At 38.9% G+C, this 23,693-nt stretch overlaps 2 protein-coding genes across 5 annotated transcripts in view; one reads left to right on the top strand and one right to left on the bottom strand.

Moving 5' to 3' along the window:
• The window catches only part of RIC1 (RIC1 partner of RAB6A GEF complex), a 169,621-nt gene extending 165,929 nt beyond the window's left edge, over window positions 1–3,692 (top strand). For 2 of the 3 annotated variants that reach the window (XR_002644531.3, XR_016393431.1), the window contains 2 exons: window positions 69–225; window positions 1,067–3,691. The gene's annotated coding sequence lies outside the window, so the exon portion shown is untranslated. Of the gene's footprint in view, window positions 1–68; window positions 226–1,066 lie in introns of all 3 variants that reach the window. The other variant, XR_002644530.3, reaches the window with a different exon arrangement.
• The window catches only part of ERMP1 (endoplasmic reticulum metallopeptidase 1), a 52,119-nt gene that overhangs the window by 22,843 nt on the left and 5,583 nt on the right, over window positions 1–23,693 (bottom strand). For both annotated transcript variants that reach the window (XM_022573672.3, XM_089912528.1), the window contains 8 exons: window positions 23,341–23,468; window positions 22,583–22,688; window positions 11,538–11,684; window positions 10,784–10,876; window positions 8,152–8,364; window positions 7,068–7,288; window positions 3,915–4,089; window positions 3,317–3,507 (listed from right to left, as the gene is read on the bottom strand). In XM_022573672.3, the coding sequence (XP_022429380.1) occupies window positions 3,317–3,507; window positions 3,915–4,089; window positions 7,068–7,288; window positions 8,152–8,364; window positions 10,784–10,876; window positions 11,538–11,684; window positions 22,583–22,688; window positions 23,341–23,468 (1,274 nt within the window). The remainder of the gene's footprint in view (window positions 1–3,316; window positions 3,508–3,914; window positions 4,090–7,067; window positions 7,289–8,151; window positions 8,365–10,783; window positions 10,877–11,537; window positions 11,685–22,582; window positions 22,689–23,340; window positions 23,469–23,693) is intronic.

Raw genomic sequence — 23,693 nt, 5'->3', positions numbered from 1 at the left:
TATTTCAACAAAACTCAAGTTCTAATAATGCTTTCATAATGTGCCTATGTGCTGGATTCATCTTTTAGATGCACCTTCAAGACTCTGCCTGTGGACCTGCACATAAGGAAAAACTGCAATAAAAGTAATTCTGCACCTGAGACTAACACAATATTGTAAATCAACTTATAGTTCACTTGGAAAAGACCCAAAAAAACTATGAAAATTGAAACCAGGGGAAAAAAGGTAATTCTGCCCTTGTCACTGCAGAGTTAACCAAGGCCAACACAATTAAAATAACAAATCTGAACTTGGGCAGGAAAAGCAAGTGGCTCAGTCTCAAGATGGGCATCCAGGAAGTCCTAAATATGTTTATATTAATTTTTTAATTGTAATAAAGTCACTGAATTAAAAATTGCGGGGGACACATGATTATAGAATATGTCCACAGATCCCTTAGGGGTTCTGAAGGAGCCACGTTGAGAAACAATGACCTAGTCCCTGCTCCCCCTTTTGCCTTCTCCCCCTTATTGCCCACCCTCCAGGGTCAATAAGTAGAAAAGTGAAGAACATAAATGTGAAAATATTTTTACTGAGATGAAAATGAAAAATTAAGCAGATATTCATAACCTACCATATACTCTACTATATGAAACTAAGAGATTTTGTATCTACAGTGTAACGATATGCCAACCGGGGTAATCTCCAGCAAAACAGTACTGGTCTTAAGTCGAAGATCTTAATGTTTTTACACTGAAGGACAGAAGTAAGACAGAGTACCCAAGGATTTATGGCAGTGAGTCAGCAAAACACAATTTGTTACCCTGTCCGTCCCTCTTTCTCCTGACAGTCACAATATTTAAAATGTGGCTCCTCAGAACAGGGTCAAATATCCTGCCAAGTAATAAGTTTCGCCTCCACTGGGAGACTGGTTAAGTTTAGGTATACAGAGTCGTTTGGGTCCAAATAAAACCTCCCTGTCATAATGCTGTGGTTCCTGCCATTCTCAACCCTGTTGCTACCCAAAGTTGTCCTACAACTTCAAGTTAAACTACGGTTTCCACATCCATATTTTTCTCTTCTCCAGGTCATGAGGCTCATCTTCTGCCTCTTCCACCCACCTTCTGGAAGAGCTTTGGTAATGGTGATAAATGAGAAGGTGATCAGAGAGTGGGAGAGAAGGAAGAAGAGAACGGCCTAGTGACAGTGTGTTTGGATCCCACTGTATCACATTTTACTGTCTTTCGTCTTAAATGTTACATCTGATATCACTCTAGGTTCCGAAATGGGTGTGAAATAAAATGAAGAGAAGCATGAAAAGGGACTATGAAGTGTCCCGTGTGCGCTGGCTCTTTCTCTGTTTCTCTCTGAGAATCTCCTCCTGATCCCGGTCCTACCAGCAGTCTCATTTAATCAGTACAACCATGATGGCCCCAGCACAGGGGAACCCCAGGAAACCTGTTAACCGATCATTTGACAGCAATTTAATTGCTTCCTAGAAAATATATTTAATAAGTCCCCAAGGACTAAAAGACAGGCTCTCTGAAGTGTGCATTGTGGTTCAATTCTCCATTACCCAAGGAGAAAAGTCTCACTCTAGTAAAAAGCCACTATCTGTAACACAGCTACACATAAGTAAGAAAATAGCGAAGAGAATGATAACCCACAGCATCAAAGGGCAGCAGAGTTATTTCACATTATAATGAACATTAAAGTATTCCAAGAGCCACTCTCCAAAAGTAATTTAGAAGGTAATAAACTTTAATCTACTTGCTTATGGTTTCCAAGATTTCCATGCTTTTGGGGTCTTTTCAATTTCCACAGTGAAGTTTTCAGGGTTCATTTTGTCCCCTTCCCTATGGAACAGAACTGAAATGCCCCACATTCTGATCATCTTTTATGAGCATCAGTAGCTTTCATTCATTGACTGTGATTTAAATACACTGCAGGGGCGGGGCGGGGGTCCAGTTCATAACTTAGCTGACTCTAGATTACAACCTAATCTACATGTGATGAAACTACATCTCCTTTAGTCCTCACAACAGCAAACCATCTATTAAGATATACAGAGGATTTAAAGGCTTAATATTAAAACCAAAAGAAGTAAACCCTGAAGGCAACAAAGAACATTTTAGAATTTTCCATCTATCCCTGCAAATACCAGTAAGGACTAAATCATAATATTAAAAGTAAAATGGCTGCAATGCTCAGATTTCTTTCAGAGCTAGTACAGCTGATCTCAAACAACAGCGTGCATAAGAGTTACTCTACAGGGCTGTATACGCAGTCACACATGCAGCTATTTATTTGCCATTTAAGGGACTTGCATGGACAGCGCTGACCATGCACGTGGTACTTGTATCTGCTGTCCCTAGACCCTAGTCACCACATGAGATGCCCTTTACTATATCAGTGTGAAAAAGCTCACTATTCTCTCCATGAAGGAAAGAGCTATAATAGTCATAGCTACTTTTTCTATTTGGTACCCTAGCCTCAAATCTCAGAGTGTACCTACAGGTATTCAGTAAATACTTCTTACTCTTAGGGACTGCAATGAAAAGAGCCACAAAACAGAGCAGCCAGGCCTGAGTCCTGGAGAGTGCCGACACCACGCCAAGGGCAGAACTCTGCCTGGAGCTTGCTCTAACAGAGGGCAGTCTGGTTGTCAACTCTGCATCATGTCTTTTCTTCCCTCCGGAGAGTCCCAGGGAGGAGAAGCAGGGATGGCACAGGTAGGACTCGCCCTGCGAGGGCAGAACACTGATACAGTAAAATGACAAGGCCTGTAACATGTATTCATTACTTGGTAAAGGAAGGCATGTTTGGGTGTTTTAAGTGTATGTCACTCAAGGACACAGACTCGATCAGTGACCTTGGCTGCGCCAGCACCAAGGCAGGTGAACGACAAGGGAAAACTCCTCATCAGAATTAGTCTTCCTTCACTAGCTCTAACAGCACCAATGAAACTACCATGTATTTATTAACATTTGCCTCTAATTAGTAAGTTCAAAACACACTCTAAAAATTCACCACCAAGCAATCTCTACCACTTCTCACTTGGTATTCGTTCCACACATTCAAATTCAGGTAGTTTGAAAGCTATTTGAAAAGAAGTATAATCAGAGGATTTGGGAGGATGAGGAAGCAAAAATAACAACAACCCCCCCCCTTCTACATTTTATGCCCATACCGAACCCACAATATGCAGAGTCATTCACCATTTCTTTTGCTTAATAGTAGAATCAACACTATTTCACAGGATCTAGCATGGCAAAACTCATCATGTATTTATATATAAAATGAAGAAGGAAATTAAAAAAATTTTTTTTTTCCTTACAAAATAGGATGAGAGAATCATTGTACAACCAGCCAAAATAGAAGCCAGCACGACATCAGGTGGAATTTCCGAACCACTCCTCCCAAGGATAGGGGTAAACATCTCAAATACGGCCCAGATGAGGTATAATGCATAAAGATAAGGAATAAACATCCCCAAAAGGTAAAAGGCAATAAATTTTCCTCCGGCACCTACAGAAAAAGAGAAAGAAAACACATCTCTGAAATTCTCCAGTGAGCTAACAGCTTTTCATAGTCCTGGTATACCTTCGCACCTAACAGAAATTAGGTTAGCTCTGACTCTTGCCCTTTTGGTACATGTTATCTTAGTGAGAGAAAATACTTTGACTTACGGTAGAATACAAATAAGAAAACAAAGTATGTAATATATTAGCATGTGCTCATTTACGTGAGAATGATGGGGTAGGTATAAGGTGTAAGATAAAAATCTGTGTGATCTGAAAGTTAAAAAAAAACAACAAACAGCAACAATTTAGAAAGCCTACCCAAAAAGATCAAATATGGAAATAGTTCCTGGAAGCCTTATCTTATGTATTTTAAGGTATTTCCCATTTGTATCACAACCAAAAATACCCTACCATGCCGCTTAAAGTCCTTGTGCACGCAAAGCTTTGTGAGCAACGGGAATGCCACCCAGACAGCGCTAATAAATGCCGAGCAGAGCCCTTGGTAAGTGAGAGCTGTAAGGAACCCACAGTGCACAAACAGAGAGACGTCAAAAAATACTTCTCCCAGATACTGGTCACTGGCATTCTGAAAGAAAGAAAATACACAAGTCGTCTCATTCATGGGCCATTCATAAAGATCTTCTATTGTAGTGTAACTTCCACTGCTCCAAAAAGCTATATTTTGTTTGGAGCAGGGTCTATCCTTTAAACTTTAAAGTAAACACTGACAAAGCTACCTCCTATCATAAAGTAATAAATTCAAATTACTGCACAGGAAAGGGGAATTTAACAAGATGGGGGTAAAAACATCATTACTTGTATATAATCTGTGCTCTCCCTCCACCGGGCTGAAAGACCTTTGGAAATGTTCTAAAATAGAAGAAAGGACTCTCCTAAAAACATTCACCTCTGTAAGCTCTTTTATTCATGCAACTTACAAGGAATGTCAAGCAAACTGGAGAAATGACCTATGTGAATGTGGCTGCAGCGCCACCAACAGCACAGCTTGAGAACTGCAGGACCTTTAGAGCACACAGCCATGGGGGGTTTTTGCTTGATTCCTGAGTCTTTTCTATCTCCAACTGGTCTTGTAGCACAACTTTGCCCCCATCCTGGATTCCTGGTGGTTTCACGTTATAAAATTTGATCTACATTTTTTGAGCTCTGAAGTCTGAGGATTCCTGTGCAGCACCTTGAGTTCTTCAGAAGAAAGTTGCCATATGAACTTAATACATTTTAACGTCTGCACCAGCGATTCTATTAATGTAAACATGAAAGTTATAATTTTAGTGCAGAAATACCAAAACGGAAATAGATATATTTAAGCTTTTCTCTCTCCTCTGCCTTCTCATTTCTGTATAGTCCAGGGCATGTTTGTTATAAGGGTCCCTAATTCAAGAGCTCAAAAGAGTTTGTCACATGTTTCCAAACAAGTTAAAGTTCACTTGACAAACCTCCTTTGGACAATGAAAGACAGGCTATCATCGTTAAATAATTAGATGTTCAACACTGTTAATCAAGAGTCATGGTTTTTAAAAAGAATAAAATAATTCTTAGGATTCAATTTGAAGCCAAATTCCACTCAGATATTTAAAAACAAAGATCTCAACAATGAAGACTGTAATAACTGAAAATGTTTTACATTGTTCCCACATTGTACCCAAGTCCAAACATCCCTCAAATCTAGTTCCCCTCTCCCCGTCTCTATTATCCCTCTACCCCTTCCAATCCATTCTGTACACTGTTACCAGTATGTTCCTACTAAATTACAAATTCTCACACTCAATATCCTGCTTAGAAATTTTAAATTGTGGCCCCACTGATTTTTAGGGTCATGCTCCAACTTCACCCTGGCCTACTTTCCCAGTTATTATCCTATCAACCTCATCTTCACCACACTGAACTTTTTACTGACTGTGAGCCAAATGCATCTTGTACCTTCCCACCTTTGCCCATCAACCTGTTCTCTATCTGGCACACTTCTACTCAGGCTTCAGAAACCCAGTTCAAATGTCACCACCTCCTTCATGAAGCCTTCCTGACTTCCACAAACAAAATTCATCTCTCCAGGCCCTATATTCCTACAGCACTGTTAATATATCACTCTACTTCACTTCGTCCCAATGTACTGAAACCCCTGTGGTTTCTCCATCATTTCATCCCCAAATGAAACTGTGAGCTCCTCAAAGAAAAAGACTATGTCCTGAATCTCTGTACCAGACCTTAGCATGGAAGCCCACTGGATACTCAAAGACCATTTGTGAAATGAAAATAAATCACACTATTCTTTACATTGTGCCTTCAGCCCAAAGTTCTGTAATCAGACAACTGAAATCAGTCAAAGTAGAACTTTACTAAGCATTTCTGTCTTACCCTCTATTGCACCCCAATGCCGTATCAATGACAGTCAGCCACGCTCTGACTGATTACATACCATTGCACTAAGAATAAGCATGTGAAATTGAGCCCCATGGTATAATTCTTTTGGAGACAGAAGCCACTAAGATACAAGCATTGGCTCAACCATAAACAGATGGCTAACCTCAAAGAACCTTTCTTCAATAGGGCCTGAAACACAGAAGGGCTCCTCAGATCATATCCCAACATGAACTGAAACTGAGACCAAGGTTCAGGTACCAAAGACATCCTTGTGAAAGGATGCTATATTATAGTCTTCCATGTCTCCATTCTAATCCCCAGCAGTACAAACCGAAAAAACAGGTGTACACTGGCCGTCTTGAAAATGACGGAACTAAGAAAGATTTTCCCTTTAACTCTCTTAGAAAATCAGAAACCACTGCTTGCTCTCTCACTGTAATTTATTTTTAGTCCTATTGTCTCATAACCCTAATGCCTAATTTTGTTTTTACCAAACAAAATACAATGGTATACAGTTGAAACCACAACAATATGGCTATATTCTCTAAGTCAGCATAAATCATTTTGGAACCCTATCTACCTCCCCTTATTCTCCTTAGCAGTGTGTCAGTATAACCCCCAGACCACAAAGGCATGCTGACAGAATATGCATCAACAACATAAAAGTTAAAAAAAAAGTGAAGGAAACTGAAAACTTTAAGCGCAGTTTTAAGCGCAACGTTCATTCACGCAGCAAACACTTACTGTGTGTTAGTGCTGTTTCAGACACTGCCTAAGCACAGGGGACAATGAACAAAACAATCCATGCCCTCAAGGAGCTTACAGTCCAGTGGAAAACAGAGCTATTCAAATATAAATAATTGGGTGATCCCAAGGAAGGCTGGTAGATTAAAGAGCATGGTTACAAAAACCGCAGAGTCAGGAGAGGCAAAAGGCTATGCTAACACACCTTGCTGTCACCAACACCCCAAACTGTTTGCAGCTTTATAACCTCATTTGAAGTCTACTACCCTCAGAATGAGAAGCCTTCCAGAAAGTCAACACAGATCTCGGAGTCAATTATCTATAGCCATGCCAAACAATCTTTGATTGCTCAAAAGGCCAATCACAAGGAACACCCACCTGAGTTTGTCTTCAATCCTAGTAGGCAGCAAAAAGAAATCAATAAATATGCCCAACACTTACCACATAATGAAATCTTTTTGCGAGGGTATGTATGAATATTATTTTGGCAACAGCTGCAGTTCCATACAGACAAACGGAGACGTAGAAGTGGTTATACCATGAGAGAGACTGTCCAATAAGAGAGATGAACACTGCTATAATGAGAACTGTAACCAAGCTAGTAAACCAGCTTATCAGAGTGATGCCAAGTCCACAGAAGAAGTCCTTTGTGTAGGTAGCAGCTAATTGAGAGAAAACAAAAAGTAGAGATCACCGTCTTTATCAAATCAATTTCATAACCAGTCAGTAGAATTAAAGAAGCAAACATTAAAACAAAATTCACCATTGTAATTGAAAATACTGACATTTCCTAGGGGTAAGGTTTGTTAAACACTACACAGGGAAAGTATCAGTGAATAAGATTCAAGTATTGACATCTACTCAGAGTCCCTGCGTACAGAAGACTCAAAGAGATAAGTCTTCAGGAGTAGTTCAGATATACTCCTGGCTAGAAAAGTGGGTCGTCTTCATCTTCATCACCTTTGGGATGCTTTGTGTATTGAAATAACAGCAGAAATGGAGGGCAAAGTTCCATATAAAATCTTACTAAAAGAAGCTAACACAGGAATAGAAGTAGCATGAGAAAATAACCAGTGATAAATGAGTATTTAAATTGCTGCTAAATACTTTATCTGATAACAGCACACACCAACTTAGAGTACAAAACATTGTAGAAGGAGACCAATTTAACCAGAAGACGCTCATTTATACTCCAGAACAGTGTGCTATTGGTCTGTAGTGTGGACAAGACTTTTTAATGGGACTCTTCACTAAAAGTCAATCTTTACAAACCATTTTCCACAAGCTTTTGTGGTACTTCTATGAAGTGCATAAGTACGTAAAAATTGCCTGCTTCACCATGACTAAAAGTATAATGAGCATATCAACCTGATATTCATTTACAAATTTCTTACAACAGTATAAATCAAATGTTATTTTTCTTAAGATTTTTAACTTCTTGGAAAGATATAAGCAAAGTGACTAAAAAACTTCAGGCAAATTCCATACCCGTGCCAGTACAGTAGTTTTAAAGGAAAATACTTACTCTTATTTTGGGGCTGCAATAATTTCTTTCCCAGGTATAAAGCAACAGCCATTACCACCATGTAGTTAATTATCAAGCCAACACGAGAGGGGTAGGCAATGACAAACAGGCCAAGCACATCAAAGAAGACCATGTTTCCATGTTGATACTTAGAAGAAGAAGCCAACATATCAGATGTAGCTAGATATTTAAGAACTGCTAAAATATTGTCACCTATTAGTAAAAAAAAAAAAAAAAAAAAGAAAGGTAACAAAGTTGAATAAACCATCCACTGTTGGAGTAAAGAAATACCTAGAAAGACTGTGAACAGAAATAGCTTTCTACCATCCTACTGCTCTCCCCCACTTTTCTTACTAAGTATCTCAGATAAGGTCCATGCCCCCTACTCTTGTTTCCTCTCCACTTCAAAGCTCAGCGACCTGGTCTTCATCCTTACTCTTCTATTACAGCTACTCCCTGATCAATTCTACCCTCACTGTTGACAAATCAAGTGACTGTTTCTTAGTCCTTCTTCATTTAATATATACTTAATGTAGCAGACACCACTCTAGATACCAGAAATTCAGTGGGGAACCAAGCAGCTCATGAAGCTCACAAACACCAAACAAGTTATTACACGTGTGTTAAGAATTAATAAGGAATTTCAATGATATCCCAATGAAAAAGAGAAATAAGAAGGAGAGAGTCCCCTAAAAACATATCACGGTAGACTAATGGAGTTTGAGAAGTCAGGGAAGCACTCGAGGAAGTGAAATTTACAGCTAAAGGATGGACAGGAGCTACATCAGGGGAGAGATTGTCCAGACTGAGACTGTTCATCTGTGTAGATGAAGGCCCTGCGGAGGGCAAGTTCCAAATACAGGGTGGAAAAAAAGTCCGGAATGAGTAGAGAGAGTATTCAGCAATGAAGCTGGAGAGCTGGGAGAGTCATTATCAGGCAGAATCTGGCACATCAGATGCTGTCACAAATATCTGTTATATCAATCAATGACTAAACGAGTTTGAACTTAATAATGAAGAATTACAAGAAGACATGAATGATTGGCATTTCTTCCTGCTGCTCATCCCATTGACTTTCTCTTTCCACAGAAGACACCACCTCTGTCTTACTGCGGGGTTTCTTTCATTGGCTCCTCTGTCACACCTTAGAATGTGTCTTCCTCAAAGCTCAAGTTTAGTCCTCTACCTTTGCTTCCCTCTTCCAAATACCATTTCCATTCTCCATACTTCTGTGGTTTTCTCTATGCCTTTAATTTCCAAACCCAGAAATCCAGTTCTGTCATGAGCTCTAACAGTGTATCTATATTTTCATCTGGTCAGTTCAGACACCCTCCGTCTTACATCTGACAGACTTCAGTCTCCTTCCCCTCTTCATGCCTGCTCTGGATGGGGGCCTCCTTCCCGTGTTCCCATAATGGTCAATGGCATCATCTCTCCCCCAGCCAGCTAGGCCTGATGCTGCCCCCTGCTGCCCCTTCTACCTAATCTGTCAAGTTCTGTTGAATTTACATTCAAAATATACCTAATTTTCTATCCCCTTGCTTTCATTTCTATCTTTGGTCAACACCCCAGTCTACATCCTTTACTATTCCACACGAAAATTACTGTTCGAACAGCCCTGACTCCTGGCTCTCTCCCCGTCTTCACCATCCACTCCACACTGCATCACCAGACTGACAGCATTTTAAACCATCATTCATTCATGTACTCAGGCCTTTAATGATTCCTTATTCCTACAGCATCCTCTTGCTGATTTTTAAAGCTTTCTACAATTTTATCTACTGTATACACTTATACCTCATTTCCCTCTATTTCTGAAAACGCAACCTCCATTCTCTGACAATCTACTCACCAACAGCCCCTCATACACAAACACACCCTACTCGTGCTGTGCTCTTACTTGGGACATCCTCTCTTTTCCACTGTGCCAAATCCCACCAACTCTTTTTAAGGCTCAGCAACAGACTCACCTCCCCTGACTACTATGGATCTCTCTGGAAAACACTTTAACTCCCTTACCCCTTGTCCTGACACCTGTCCTATAACCCACTCACTGGCCCTCACCACTCAACCTTGGATCGATGTAACTTTTCCAGACCTGGGCAAGTTGCCCAAACATGTGCTTGTACCACCTCCAATGTATAGCTTCCATTTTGGCTACAGTCTCATCACTCAGCAATCCGACCATAACCCTGGGTCAACACCCTTTCAAATTCCTCATAATGAATAGTCTTATGTTCTTAACTGCTAAACTAGATTTCAAGGCTAAAATTCAAAGCCTCATCTAACTCCAAAGCCCCACCTCATTTACACCATACACTGCCTCCCTAATGCACAGGACACAGAATATTTATAGGTTTACAGGTCATCCATAGTATTCCATCTTAATATCGAAAGTCTAAATTAGGGGCTTCCCTGGTGGTGCAGTGGTTGAGAGTCCGCCTGCCGATGCAGGGGACACGGGTTCGTGCCTCAGTCCGGGAAGATCCCATATGCCGCGGAGCGGCTGGGCCCGTGAGCCATGGCCGCTGAGCCTGAGTGTCTGGAGCCTGTGCTCCGCACCGGGAGACACCACAACAGTGAGAGGCCCGCGTACCACAAAAAAAAAAAAAGTCTAAATTAGAATACCAACCTGCTCGCTGAATGGAATCTGTTAGAATTCTGTCCGCTGTGTCATACTTGGTGTGATAAATGTATCCATTCTCAATAAAAGCTAAGTCTATTCCTAAGACATACAGAAAAAAGAAAAAGTCATTTTAAAGATCAACCTTACTTTAGGCCTATTTGTTTAATGTATTAAATTCCTGAAAGACAAAACATCAAAGCAGTGACATGATTGCTTTGTCACATTCATGAATGCATGATGTAAATTTTCTTCCAAATTCTCACAGAACCAATAGTTATGGTACATAATTCAATACATAATGACTGGGGCATTACAATTCACACAGCAAGGGGTAGGAATATTGAGCACGGGAGGTCATCAAAACTTTGCCATTGACATCCTTGCCAGGTCAGAGCCAAATTTTAACTTCAAATAAGCTGTACAAGCCCCCAGGGCAGTTGGCACAGCAAGATAACAATGAAAAAGACCCCTGAAGGATCTATTACCATCTTTTGGGAATGAAGTGCTAACCAGTTCTCCCCTGTTCTGTCACACTGTGGGCCAAGATGACATGTTCTAGAAAAGGGAAGCATTTAACTTAGACTGGAGTTTAAAAGAAAAAGAAACTATCAGGGTGTCTCTTTCAGTAAGTCAAAATATGCAGTTTTCACATAGAGAATTTGCTCTCAGAAAATGCTGCTCACTCACAAACTTCCAAAATGTAAAACTTGTTTTTGATTAATCATTGTCACAAAAAAGCCCATAACGACTGACAGAATACCTGGAATGTTCCCAAAATCCCTGTAGATACGAAAGTCAGTATCTGAAGGAATGATTCCACTCTGGAAAACCTCCTGAGCCACCACGGAAGCAAAAGGGTGTTTAGCTGCTGAAACATAAGCTTGGACCAACCAAGGATTTTCAGGACCTGAAATGAAACATGACAACACAATACAAGGTTAATCTGGTAAATATTTTTAATATAGTAATTTTTTAAACACACCTAAAATAGTTACTGTGGTGATTTGGGGAGATAGGTCAAGAGTTTGTTTTTTTTTAATCCTATTTTCTGCATTTTCCAACATTTCTTTGATAAATGTGTATGACTTTTTAGAATGAAAAATAACCTTTAAGAAAACAAAATTGCTTTTAATTATAAACCATCAGCACTAGGGCTTCCCTGGTGGCGCAGTGGTTGAGAGTCCGCCTGCCGATGCAGGGGACACGGGTTCATGCCCTGGTCTGGGAAGATCCCACATTCCGCAGAGCGGCTGGGCCCGTGAGCCATGGCCGCTGAGCCTGCGCGTCCAGAGCCCGTGCTCCGCAACGGGAGAGGCCACAACAGTGAGAGGCCCGCGTACCGCAAAAAAAAAAATAATGATAATAAATAACAGCACTATAAAAACTTTAAGTTTAAAAATGAAAAACCACTAAGATAACTATCATCATTTTTCTATCCTCAATTTTCTTACAAATGTATGACTGTGTGTACATAGCTGTACTGATAGGGTATATATACTCTCTACATTGCTCTTTCACTTAACAGTGTACTAAATGCACTTTCCTAAGTTGCTAGATATTACAATGATCATTTTAAGAACTGCATAATCACGGAATATATCATAAAGTTCCTTACTACTATAAATTTTTGTCATTATTAATAATTCTGCATTAACATCTTCATGTACATACAGCTTTTTTCAAATGTGGGAGTTTTTTCTTTAGGATAGCAAGATAAATTGTATTACTGTTCTAATTATTCACTCCTCCCTCCCATATAACTTATAATGCCTCCCTGGGGAAGTAGCACATACATAAATTGCTTCTGTCAATTGATTGTGAATGGGAGAGAAATGAACTTCAACAGAGAAGACTCTGAAGAGCCATCACATGGTCCATCTCTCCCATTAACTTTGGCCCTGAGATTAAAACATCCCTGATGAGGGCTTCTCCTTCAGCCTAGGTCTCAGAATGAATAAGACACATGGAACATAATAACCATGGGATGTAGCTGCAGTTACTCAGGAACCAGAATGTAATGCAAGCAACAAATAAGCCTTTGCTATTGTAATCCACTGAGATTCAAGGGTTGTATATTACAACTAAATTTACCAAAAAGTTGTCTGCTGTAGACAGATCAAGTAACTGTATTTCAGGAAATCTAAGAATATTAACATTTTTATAACTTTATAAACAGATAATCAATCTGCTTTCCTACAGAAAAAAATAACCTACAGAAAAAAATAACCATAAACGGTTATTTTACATTATAAAATTATTGTTTTCTGTTATAATAACAGAAAAAAATAACCATAAACGGTGGGGGAGGGAAGGGGTGGAGAAACACTACAGAACCAGACACCCAAGTGACCCAGAGACCGGAGTTACCAGGCATGGATTTTAAAATAAATACTATTAATTATTCAAAAACACAGATGATAGCAAGAATTTCACTAGACAAGTACAACCTATTAACAAAGAGAGAGTGAGAGACATAGTCAAATGGAAACCCTAGAACCGAAAAGCGTAATAATTGATGTTAAGAATTTTAATACATATATAGTTTAATACAAAGTTAAACACAACAGAAGAAAAAATTATAGATCCAGAGAATTAAAGCACAGAAGGAAACAGGGGTGGAAAACATAGAAATGCTTATAATACATATGGGATACAGTGAAAAGGTCTAACATGAGTAACTGGAATCTCAGAGGAAGAGGAGAAAGAATGGAGTAGAAGCAATGTTTAAAGAGGTAAAGGCCAATAATTTCCCAAAACTTAAATACCAAGCTATGAATTCAAAAAGCCCTACAAACCCCAAATAGGAAAAATATAAAAAAAAAACCTACTCAGCACCAAGATCTTTGCTTTTGAATACAATTATCCACTAAAAGAACCAGTTCTCCCTAGAGATATGCCCAATTCCAGATCTGAGCCTAGGAAAATACTGATAAGTGGGATCATCTTGCACCAGAAAGTAAGAAGGTGCTCAAACAAACATGTCAGAGACATGTCAAAGGGACAGGCACCAGCTGAAGGGGCTGCCACTGGCCTAAACTGGAACAATTCATGCATCAAAACAATTATAACAGGATATAAAATCCATAAAATAAAACATACATGAAACACTGAAATAAATACACACAAGAGAGAAGAGAAAGCCTTCCTTCTAGCGAACTCCAACTATTAACTACAGACGGAATGACGGACCCAGAAAACAGCATCTGGCTAACATTATAGTAAAAATGCTTTGGGGCAAGAATCATCAATGATTGCTAAAACTAGGATCAAAGTTTCACAAGAAACAGGATATCTACGCAGCCTCAAACTATTTATTACAAAGGTGTAACTTTACAAAGTACAAAAACCTGGCAAATATAATCAAGTGATAGAAGGTTAACACCATCAGTAATTAGACAGACATTACATGCTTCTGATGTGATGCACTGAGAAGAACACAAATGTAAAAGGAAAAAGAAAAATGATGGTGCAGAAGCAGATTATCAAACCATATCATGTTGAAATATTAAAATATTATTACTATTACAATTAGATATTAATAAAGTTTTATGATTAAAATATTAAAACCACATTGAAAAACAGGTAAAGCTAAACTATAAAGGAAAGAAAGTAATGATCATAAAAATTAGAATAATGGCTAACCTTAGATGAGAGGGAGGGAGTTGTATTTGAGAAGGGGCAGGGTGTAGCAAGAGTCTATCCTCTTTCACACGTCGGGGTTAGAAGGGTATTCACTTTATAATAATTAAGTTCACACTGATATTTTTTATGTGCGTGTTATATAATGACTGTGATGTATCAAAATACATCTGACATTTGATCCTGGATTGGAACTCAGACTAAAAAAAGCAAAACAAAGGATGTTATCAGAACAATAGAAATCTGAATATGTACTGTTTATTCACTAACAGTTTGTTTTATTGGTTTTTTAGTGGGTTTTTTTTGCGGTACGCGGGCCTCTCACTGTTGTGGCCTCTCCCATTGCGGAGCACAGGCTCCGGACACGCAAGGCCCAGCGGCCATGGCTCACGGGCCCAGCCACTGCACGGCATGTGGGATCTTCCCGGACCAGGGCACGAACCTGTGTCCCCTGCATCGGCAGGCGGACTCTCAACCACTGCGCCACCAGGGAAGCCCTAACAGTTTTATATTAATGTCACACTTTTTGAGTGTGATAAATGTACTGTTATTGAAGGAACATATCCTTGCTCTTTATCTACTGAGATGATTACGCTGAGATTATCAATTGAGATGGTTTTTCTCCCTTACTCTGATAATGTGGTGAACTACATGGAGTGACTCAAATATTAAGCCGTCTTCATTTACCATTAGTAAAACTGCAGGATGTAAAATCATTCCACAAAATCATTTGCATTTCTATACACTAATAATGAACTATCAGAAAGAGAAATTAAGAAAATAATCCCATATCCAATTGCATCAAAAAGCATAAAATACCAAGGAATAAATTTAACCAAGGAGGTGAAAGAAATGTACACTGAAAACTTTAAGACACTGATGAAAGAAACTGAAGATGACACAAATAAATGGAAGAAACTGTGTGCTCACAGTCTGGAAAAATTAATATTGTTAAAATGTCCGTGCCACACAAAGCATCTAGAGATTCAATGCAATCCCTACCAAAATTCCAATGGCATTTTTCACAGAAATAGAACAAACAATCCTAAAATTTGTATGAAACCACAAAAGACCCCAAATAGCCAAAGCGACTTTAAGCAAGAAGAACAAAGCTAGAGACATCACACTTCCTGACCGCAAACTATATTACAAAGCGCTAGTAATGAAAACAGTATAATACTGGCATAAAAACAGAAACATAGATCAATGGAACAGAATAGAGTTCAGAAGTAAGCTCACATATATATGGTCAATTAATTTACAACAAAAGAGCCAAGAATACACAATTGGTGAGGGACAGTCTTTTCAAATAAATGATATTGGGAAAACTGAACCGCCACAAGCAAAATAATGGAAAGGGACCACTATCTTACACCATACACAAAAATTAACTCAAAATGGGTTGAAGATGTGAACATATAAGACTGAAATCAGGGACTTCCCTGGCGGTCCAGTAGTTAAGACTCCGAGCTTCCAATGCAGGGGTGGCGGGTTCGATCCCTGGTTGGGGAACTAAGATCCCGCAAGCCGTGTGGCCAGAATAAATAAATAAATAAACTTTAAAAGACTGAAATCATATAATTCCAAGGAGAAACCATAGGCAGTAAGCTCCTTGACACTGGTCCTGGTGATGATTTTTTGGTTTTGACACCAAAAGCAAAGGCAACAAAAGCAAAAAACAAACAAATGGGACTACTTCAAACTAAAAAGCCTCTGCGCAGCAAAGGAAACCATCAACAAAATAAAAAAGGCAGCGTACTGAATGAGAGAAAATATTTTCAAATCACATTTCTGATAAGGGGTTAATATCTAAAATATAAAGAATTCATACAAATCAAGAGCAAAAAACCCCCCAAACAATCTGATTGAAACATGGACAGACGACCTGAATAGACATTTTTTCCAAAGACGACAAACAGATGGCCAAGAGGTCCCTGAAAGGTGCTCAACATCACTAATCATCAGGGATACGCAAATCAAAACCACAGTGAGATATCATCTCATACCTGTCAGAATGGCTATTACCAAAAAGACAAGAAGTAAGTGTTGGTGAGGATGTGGAAAAAAGGCAACCCTTGTGAATTTGGTGGGAAAGTAAATTGGTGCAGCCACTATGAAAAACAGTACGGATGTTCCTCAAAAAATTTAAAAATAGGCCTACTGTATGATTCCACTTGTAGGTATTTATCCAAAAAAACAAAATCTAACTCAGAAAGATATCTGCACCCCCATGTTCACTGCAGCATTATTTACAATAGCCAAGACATGGAAGCAACCGTGTCATCAATGGATGAACGGATAAAGAAAATGTGTGTGTGTGTGTGTATACACACACGCACACAATGGAATATTATTCAGCCTATCCTAAGTGAAATAAGCCAGAAAGAGAAAGAAAAATACCATACAATCTCACTTATATGTGGAATCTTGACAAAAAAAAAAAAAAAGAGGACTTCATAGATACAGAGAACAGGCTGGTGGTTGCCAGAGATGGGGGGGTTGGGAGATGGGTGAAATGGGTGAAGGTGGTCAAAAAGTACAAACTTCCAGTTATAAAATAAATAAGTCATGGGGATGTAGTGTATGTACAGCATGGTGATTAAGTTAATAATACTGTCTTGTATACTTGAAAGTTGCTAAGAGAACAGGTCTTAAAAGTTCTCAGCATAAGAAAAAAAATTTGCAACTTTATGGTGATGAGTGTTAACTAGACTTACTGATGATCATTTTGCAATATATACAAATATTGAGTCACTATGTTGTACACCTGAAACTTAAAAAATCTTGTATTCCTGAAATAAGCTCAACTTGGTTAGAAAGCATTATCTTTTTTGTATGTACATATACATATATGTACACATATACACATACACATAAATACACATATATTGCTGGATTCAGGACCAGTGTTAATAATATTTTATTTAGGATTTTTGCATCCAAGTATGGCATATATCTACCAAAAGTTATCTACCAAAGCTGAAACTACACACACCTTATGACTCAGTAGTTCCACTCAGAAACATGCATACACAAACATGTGTGCTAAAGACACTCATAAGAATGTTCCTAAAACCAATCATAAGAGCCAAAGCCTAGAAGCAACCTAACATCACTAGTAGAATGGATATCCTTGTCAATGGAATATTATTCAGCAATGAAAAAGAATGAACTAAACACAACATAGAGGAATCTTACAGACATAATACTGAGTGAAAAAAAGCCATACACAAAAGCATATGAGTCAATTTACAGAAAGTTCAAACACAAGCAAGATTAAATCTATCAAGGCATAAGTTAGAATGGGGTAATCTTGGGGAAGGAAGACCGAGAAGGGACACAGAGGAGGCTTCAGGCTTCTGGAGTACTCACAATACTCTCAATCTTGAGCTGGGTTCTAGTTACATGACTTAGTCTGTAAAAATTCATTAAGCTGAGCACTCTCAGAGCTGTGTACTTTTCTTAGTTTATAATAAAAGATGAAATAAAGACACCTAAGGATATCATCAAGTTTAAGTTCACTTTATGCATTGTACCATAAAAAATATTTGAGAAAAATGTAAGATCCATCAGTAGGACAGGGTTTTGAATAGCCACTACCTGGCCTTTGACCCCTTTCAGATCACACTGCTGCACAGTAGTGCTCCAGCCCTACTCCATCCTCTCACTGATTGTCCACTGAGGCCTACAGGTCACAGACAGGTCGAGTGTTGGTGAAAAAGGGAAGACTGGGGAGACTGGGATGGGGAAGGTAGATGAACTACTGAGTAAGATACTCTCTGTGATATAAACAGGGCAAAGGCAGCTCTTAAACAAGAAATTACAGACTTGAGGATTCTATGCACTGGTTATTAATCCTATATTATCCCAGCTTTACTCATGAGGAGCTGAAGCATGGAGCTCCAAGGTTGCAATGCTACAGCTGAGATTGGAACTTGGGTCAGCAGAACACAGAGGCTGTGCTCTTAATCACCACCTATCCTGCCTCCCCCAGAAAGCTCTTATCTTAATTATCTCACAGAGGAAGGTGGGAGGCACACACAGAAATATTTTCACCTTATAGTCTTTCTCCTGCCATCATCTTGTGTACCCATTTCTTCTTCAAGAATGCATCCCATCTTTCTTAAAGCAAAGGGCATGAGCATGTGTGATATTGAGGGGAGGCAGATCGCAATGTCAACAATGAAAAGTCAAAGTTCCCTGGAAGTCCAGAACCAACTCACGCACAGCATCATTCCCTCTGCTCTGCTTTCTTCTAACTTTAGTTGGTAGCATCAATGCCCAGAATAAACAAAAAAAGGAGGAACTAAAAAAGGAGACTGAGAGCAGAGAATATTATTATGGAAGCCAAGTAAGATGTTTAACTCAACACTAATATAACCAGTCCCTTATGCATGGATGTGGAAGGTGTTTCAGTTTTTCATTCTTATTTTAAAAAGCTGAGAAGATTAAGCAGTACTTAGACCTATGCGTCTATGTGCAACTATTTCTACAGGATAAATTCCTGCAAGTGGACCTGCTGGACAGAAGGGTCTGTACATTTTTTAAAGTGATACATATGGCCAAACTGCCCCAAAACTGCACCAATCTATACTTCCACCAACAGTGTTTGAAAATGCCTGTTCCTCTGTATTCATCAGAACTGGGCATTATCATTCTACTTACTTTTTGAAAATCTAGTATTAAAAAAATTCTTACTGTTATTTGAATTTACGTTTCTTCTAAAATAAAACTTATTTGGTTTAGCAGTTTCTTAAAAAGTTAAAACATAAATTTACCATATGACCTGGGAATTCCATTCTTAGGAATCCACCCAAAAGAAATTAAACTATATGTCCACACAAAGACTTACACACAAATGCTCATAGTGGCATTATTCATAATAGGCTAAAAGTGGAAACAATCCAGATGTCCATCAGCTGATGAATCGATCAATGAAATGCAGGATATCCATACAATGTAATATAATCTAGCCATAAAAAAGAATGAAGTACTTGGGAATCCCTGGCGGTTCAGTGATCAGAACTCTGCGCTTCCACTGCCAAGGGCTCGGGTTCAATTCCTGGGGGGAACTAAGATCCCGCAAGGCGTGTGGTGGAAAAAAAAAAAAAAAAAAAAGGAAAAGAAAAAGAATGAAGTACCGATACATGCTACAACATGGATGAACCTCAAAAAATACTCTAAGGGGCTTCCCTAGTGGCGCAGTGGTTGAGAATCCGCCTGCCAATGCAGGCGACACGCGTTCAAGCCCAAGTCCAGGAAGATGCCACATGCCGCAGAACAACTAAGCCCGTGCGCCACAGCTACTGAGCCTGCGCTCTAGAGCCCGCGAGCCACAACTACTGAGCCCGTGTGCCACAACTACTGAAACCCGCGTGCCTAGAACCCATGCTCCGCAACAAGAGAAGCCACCGCGATGAGAAGCCCGTGCACCACAATGAAGAGTAGCCCCCAGTCGCGGCACCTAGAGAAAGCCCACGCGCAGCAACGAAGACCCAATGCAGCCGAAAATAAATAAATAAAATAAATTTTTTAAAAAATTAGGTAGAAATGATTATCCTAGTCACTAAAAACTCCCCAAATGAATGTCTCTCTGAAGTGACAATGGAGCACTAGAGAGGACAAACTGTTTTAACGGAAACGTTCCCAGGGCAGGACAAGCGCTACTGTGTAGGATAAAAGCGCCTGTTGCAGAAGCTGAAGACAGGGTGGTCTGGCAGAGCTCCCCAGGACTCCAGACCCAGGAGGCCTCATCCTCCCTCTTCAGACATGGAAGCAACACTAACTAGCTTTCTGAAAGCAATCCCCACAAGAAAGCTAGTGTTTTGTAGGAAGGGCATCTGGAAGTGAGAGAAATACTGGGAAAGGTATTAGACTGTCAGAAAGTGCCCAGAAAGCTTTCAGGTATACAGTTTAGCCACAAGAATAAGCTACCAAAACCTAGAGGGAAAACAGCATACAAAGACTCAAAGAAAGGGGGGAAACATTCTTTACAAATATTTGTAGGATGCCCCTCTAGAAAAAACTTAATTTTGAAATACGAGGATTTTAGAATGAGTAAAACATTTAAATTGTATATATATTGCTAACTAGTAACAAGTCTGTTTTTATTATTAAAGTAATCATATGAAATGCAAAAAATTTAAACAATACAGAAAACTATAAAGAGTATCAGTAAAGCTGTAATGGCAATTCTGGTTGTAAGTTTATGAAGCAGTGGAGAGTTCAAATTGGCTTTTCACATTTTGCCCCATCCTCCACTCTAGTCACACCCACCACAGCTCTGACAGCAATGCCCACAATCCAGTAGTGACTGTTATTAACAGTTTGTTTATATCCTTCCAAATAATGCAATTATATCTAAAATGTAAACTGTAGAATTTTTATGTCTAACTGTCCTCATTTAGTAAAAAGAGCACGGACTGTAAATTAGACCTAGCATAAATGAGTACTCAATAAATGTAAATAAATAAATGAAATGACTTGGGTCTAGCCCTTGCTAACCCTAGGTAAGTATTTTTTTTTTAAACACAATTTTTAAAGGTTACTTTCCATTTAAAGTTATTACAAAATATTGGCTATATTCCCCATGTTGCACAACACATCCTTGAGCCTGTCTTACACCCAATAGTTTGTACCTCCTACTCCCCTACCCCTATAGTGCCCCTCCCCTCCTCCCTGGTAACCACTAGTTTGTGCTCTATATCCGTGAGTCTGCCTCTTTTTTGTTATATTTACTAGTCTGTTGTATTTTTTAGATTCCACATGTAAGTGATATCATACAGTATTTGTCTTTCTCTGACTGATTTCACTTAGCATAATGCCCTCCAAGTCCATTCACATTGCTGCAAATGGCAAAATTTCATTCTTTTTCATGGCTGAGTAGTGTTCCATTTTGTACACACACACACACTATCCATTCACCTGTTGATAGACACTTAGGTTGCTTCCATATCTTGGCAATTGAAAATAATGCTGCTAGGAACATTGCAGTGCACGTAACTATTCAAATTAATATCTCTGTCTTTTTGCTTTTGAATGTATACCCAGGAGTTAGGTAAATGTGTTTTAACCTCTCTGGATTATATGTACAAAAGATATATTAATATATACACACAGAATATGTATGCATTAATAAATATGCACAGAAAAATTCAGGAAAGGCACACACTAAACCTTCAGACTGGTTCTTCTTTGGGTCCTAGAAGTACAGGGGCAGGGTCCAGTGATAACAAATTAAAAAGTATGGATGTGAAGGTACTTATAGTACACTTCCAGGAGGGAAAATATACAAAGACACACTCCTGCCCATGTGCAGCCCTAGTATTTTCACCAGAGAAAAGAAAGACACAGTGTCCTCTTTGCTTACAGAATGTTCTCTTGCTGCTTTTTGATCTGGTGGTTGTTATATCAAGCGTTCCTCTTATCCTGACGGACATCCAAGAATTAGAGGAAAATGGATAATAGTGTTGCATCCACTGACCCCTATAGATATTAGGTACCAGCTTCTTCTCATTATTCAGATGAAGAGTAAACAGAAAGGTTTGAGGTGAAAAGAAGGGAGAACCTTGCTTCTGACCTCATAACCTTGAGATGCTCATAGGTTTGGCTGAAATTAAAACATACATTCATTTTGAGTGGTAAAAGTCTAAAGTAAGTTGGATGGAGAATATTAAAATGTGGTACTGTTTAGGTTATGAAGACATACTTAGCACTTGGCATATCTCTATAACTTAAACAATATCATGTCTGTGAAGGGTGCTAAAAAATAAAAAACAAGTTCCCATATCACCTTCCTCACTTCCCCTAGCCCACCTAATACCTCAAAATACTCCTCATTATTAAGCTTCTAGCAAATGCTACATCTCTGGCTAAAATACATTACCCAAATTTCTAATAGAGCAGGAAAATGGCATGAAACGACCAACATCAGATTTTAGTATGCCCTAACTAAACAAATCTGAGCTTTGAACTCTGATTCATATTACTGGATTTTTATGACATTAACATTAATATTATTTTGTTAAAAACTTCAAAAAGACAAGCTAAAACTGTCTCATGATTTTAAAAGAATGTTCATTTCATTAGATTATTTACATTCAAAAAACTTCCACTTTTATAAAAACAAAAATAGCATTAAAATATACAACGTATAGCCTCACACACCTGTTTGGAATACAAGTTCTTTCCCTCCTACACCCGCGGCCTCCAGGTTAATAAATGCACGAATCAAGCTGGCCCACGGGTGCTGGGTAATAAAACCATGACTGGCCTGAATGAGAAGGAAAGAAAACAGATATCAGTTAAACAATCTTATACTATTCAAGTCTTTATTTTGCTTTTTTTAAGAACGTCTATGTTGATGAGGGGAACAATAAAAAAAAAAAAAACAATCATTTTTTTCAAAGGCAGGATCTAAAGACATCTATCTGTGTGTCTCTCTCTGCCTAATGGCCGTGTGCAGTTTGCTCAGCAGAAAGTCACTCTTCACAGAAGGCAGCCTGATTTCCATGAATGGAGCCAAACAACATCTTTAGTAAGTGTGAGCCTGTGCAAAAGAAAGTGCAAAACAATAGAAGGGAAGGCGCTATCCCTGCGGTTGGGCATTCATGCCGTGTGCCTGCCTCAAAACATCTCTGAAACTCTAGAAAACCTGAGGCGAAAAATTATGCCTTCACAGAGCCCTTTTATGAAAAAAACACTGACAAGACGATCTGTTCTAAGTTGAGTTTTCAAATATTAAACATGTATACATAAGTGGCTGTAGATTTTTTTTAAGTACTGCCCAGTACAGTATCTCTTTTGCATGTCATTTTATGATACTACTCGAATGAATAATTAAAATGCATGTTAGCTATTGTTATTATTATTCTTCTCATTACCATTATTACTCAAGCCTAGTCTTTAAAACAGTAAAATCTCACTTGCAAGACATTTTCCTCAGCACCATTAAAGAGAAATATGACAGCATGATGTAAGGCTTCTGAAGATGTTGACAAGACACGAAGGACTTCCAGCATCACTGAACAGCTAACTGCATCATCACTGGCACCTTTAAATCAGAAAAACAGATTTGCTTCTCAGATTTTAAAACCTTTACAGTATGAACCATTATGGCAAGAAACAGAGTTTTCTCATCAAGGAAGCATCACAATAGCTGCAAGTAGCATAGCTCTGTCATCATCTGGTGATAACTACACCCACCAGCAGTAAACTCCAGGAGAACGGGAATCTTTGGTTTGCTTGCTGATTTACTCTCAGTATCTGGAACTGTGCC

Source organism: Delphinapterus leucas, chromosome 6, assembly GCF_059928025.1.
Source record: "Delphinapterus leucas isolate spDelLeu-1000000601 "Yukka" chromosome 6, BTC_Dleu_Yukka2, whole genome shotgun sequence".
NCBI lineage: Eukaryota > Metazoa > Chordata > Mammalia > Artiodactyla > Monodontidae > Delphinapterus > Delphinapterus leucas.
Note: the sequence above shows the minus strand (reverse complement) of the source record. Positions and strands in the feature narration are given on the sequence as shown.